This window comes from Mesitornis unicolor, unplaced genomic scaffold (genome assembly GCF_000695765.1).
Source record: "Mesitornis unicolor isolate BGI_N332 unplaced genomic scaffold, ASM69576v1 scaffold21086, whole genome shotgun sequence".
Classification (NCBI taxonomy): domain Eukaryota; kingdom Metazoa; phylum Chordata; class Aves; order Mesitornithiformes; family Mesitornithidae; genus Mesitornis; species Mesitornis unicolor.
Genome location: NW_010191922.1, coordinates 3,013 through 5,627, shown reverse-complemented (window position 1 = coordinate 5,627; position 2,615 = coordinate 3,013). Strand labels below are relative to the sequence as shown.

At 36.7% G+C, this 2,615-nt stretch overlaps 1 protein-coding gene across 1 annotated transcript; it reads right to left on the bottom strand.

Annotated features, from left to right (window-relative positions):
- Window positions 1-666: 666 nt before the first annotated feature.
- On the bottom strand, window positions 667-2,313 carry SMIM20 (small integral membrane protein 20). The gene is made up of 3 exons (XM_010186897.1): window positions 2,307-2,313; window positions 1,989-2,045; window positions 667-704 (listed from the first exon to the last, which is right to left on the bottom strand). The coding sequence occupies exons 1-3, from the start codon at window positions 2,311-2,313 to the stop codon at window positions 667-669; spliced, it is 102 nt and encodes a 33-aa protein (XP_010185199.1).
- Between the last annotated feature and the right edge of the window lie 302 nt (window positions 2,314-2,615).

Here is a 2,615-nt window from a genome sequence, read left to right as displayed (position 1 = left end):
TCAAACTCCTGAGATTCTGTGATTCTGTGAAGACCTGTTACAAACTGACTCTAATGCCCCCATCCACTATTCTGGGGACCAGGAAATAGAGGACTCAGGAGTGAAGTTGATCCCAGCAGCTGGCCAGAGGTACTCTGTCACTACTTTGTGCAAAACAAAAGAAAAAAAACAGACATTGGTGTTACAAGGAAGAAATTTTAATGTACAAATTTATACTCACCACATTACATTTTCTGCACTGATCTCTCTCAGTATATGCTTCTATCATGTTTTCATAATAAAACCATAAAGAGTGGTCTCTCTCAAACTAGAGACAAAACTGCAGCAGTCTACATGATTTATTCTATTCATAATTTATTCTACAAGTGTTTACAGTTTAACCATGAAAATAATCCCTCTTCCCTTTTCTCAAGGAAATAAATATTTCACTTCTAAACTCAAGAATCCTTCAGCTCCCTAACAGTCTATGCGCTGTGCCCCAGCATCCTCTGTCAAAACTAGCAGGTTTTATCTCTTGGGACTCCCACCAGCAGCGTTTGTTGCTCCTCATGTGCCCACACAGCATATTCAGAATTCTGCTCCAGCAAAGACAGACTTCGGTGAAAGAAGAAACAGCTGGAGATATCCACCATCAGTTCTGCCTTGCAATACACCCAGGCGCCAATATTACTTTCTTCCGAATGGATCAGACCACACTTTTAACCCTACAAATCAAACATGAGAATACCAGCAGTTCATAGCTAGACTGTTGGAAATAAAAAAATCAGTTTACTATTCCAGCCTTGTGTACAAAACAACGAGAGAATCTAACAATTTCTGCACTGAACTCACAAAAGCTTGCAAAAATATTAAGACAACTTCACCTTGATCTTAAGCTTCAGATAATGGAAAAATCTACCACACATTGGTAAAGTATTGTAACATTGTTGTAACAACCATCTAGAATTGCACCTTGCACTTCAATTTATCTAGATTTCACTTTCAACTAGCAGATCTCATAACTTTTCATCAGCAGCTAAATTTAGATCAAAAAGTTATACTGAGGAGAACTAGTAATCAAGTACCCGAATCTTGGATAAATGAATCAGTCCAGTTCTCTTTAATGTTTAATAAAATAAGGCAGGTTTACCAGACTTCAATTTCACAATACCCTTCCTACTCCTCTTCAGCATTTCACCACTTTCCTGGAAAGTAAGTTCTGCACTCATGATTTAACCGATACGTGTAATAAGGACATGGCATGAATCCTATTTGGTTTTCCCCTACTGCTGATGCTAGGCTTTTCTAAAAATAGGAATAAGTTACCCTTTAACATACTCCAATATGAACTGTTTCATCAAGACAAGCACTCTCTTGTCTCTACACAAGAAGTGCCAACTTTACATAATGAATAGCCAGTTCCATTACCTATGAGAGAACGAACTATCAAGGATGGTCTGCCATGCTTTAATTTTTATTCCCCTCATGTGTTTTTCTACCCCTTCTACTGGCACAGCAGAGATCAAATAGGTATTAGCACTGCATTCCAAATTTTCCTTCACATGTAGTGGATTTCTGCCTTACTCATGAGACGAGGCACTCATAAATTGTGTTTTGGCTGAGTTAGAAAGCAGCGTTCCACAAATCCAGGGTGCAATAGTGTATTTTTTTACAGCTAGAGCTCAGTCCACCCAAGGTTCCTGTTTGCTCTGAGCTGGTTTGGAAGTTAATTTCTGGTGTGGAAACTGGTACCTATTTAAGAAAGTGTGAAGATAATGGAAATCTCTATGACTCATTTGGGCAGTTAAGGCAATTTAAAACAAGTTTTATCATATCCATAATTTTCAAGTCAAGAAATAGCCTGAAAAAAATATTTTCACGTAAAGTTTATTATATATGCATTATTTGAATGTATTCTTCACTGTATTATATAACTCCATACACCTATTCAGGCCTTACTTAAAGAAGATCTTTAAAACAGTGCATGCAAACACATGAATCAAGTATACCTGCAGGCTGAATATCCTCTTGAACAACACCAGCTCGGTTTACTGACTGTTCTTTCTCTGGAAAACAGAGCAGAAAGGACACTACTTAAAAAAATATATATATCAGACATCTTGACTGCAGAGAATAAAATAATACTGAAAAATTTCTGAATTCTGGGTGCTACACAGTAGAATTTTGGTGAGTATCCATCTACACAATGCAAATTAGTATTTGCACTTCACTGAGAAACTAACAGCTACTCTGTTTTGAGAGTCTACAAACAATAAGATTATTATCTTATAGTAATGATAACTGTTTAATAAAAGATGCCAAAATACCCGCCATGATCTCATCACTTAAGGAATGAGTAGTACTTTCAGGAGCTATCACTCACATGCTCAACACAGAACTCCGCAAAATATTTATTCTTTCCAGAATCAGTGATCACCATTTTCAGGCCCTGAAAAATCTTGCAAGCAGATTTCACTACAGCATCTACAAAATTAGTGCTTGTAAACTTTGTAAATTTAAGTATCAGAGAGATATTTTCCATGTAACATACCTGTCTCAGGCTTTTCTTTTTTGTTTGAAAGATTCAACCACTTCCAAGAACAGAAATGGACAAAACTATACCATCTCCTCTTATT

What these genes read in the sequence shown, in the direction of transcription:
- SMIM20 (XM_010186897.1), bottom strand. An exon ending in AGAGGATATTCAGCCTGCAG is followed by an intron (nt 705 to 1,988) that starts GTATACTTGATT and finishes TTTGATTTGTAG; the next exon opens with GGTTAAAAGTGTGGTCTGAT.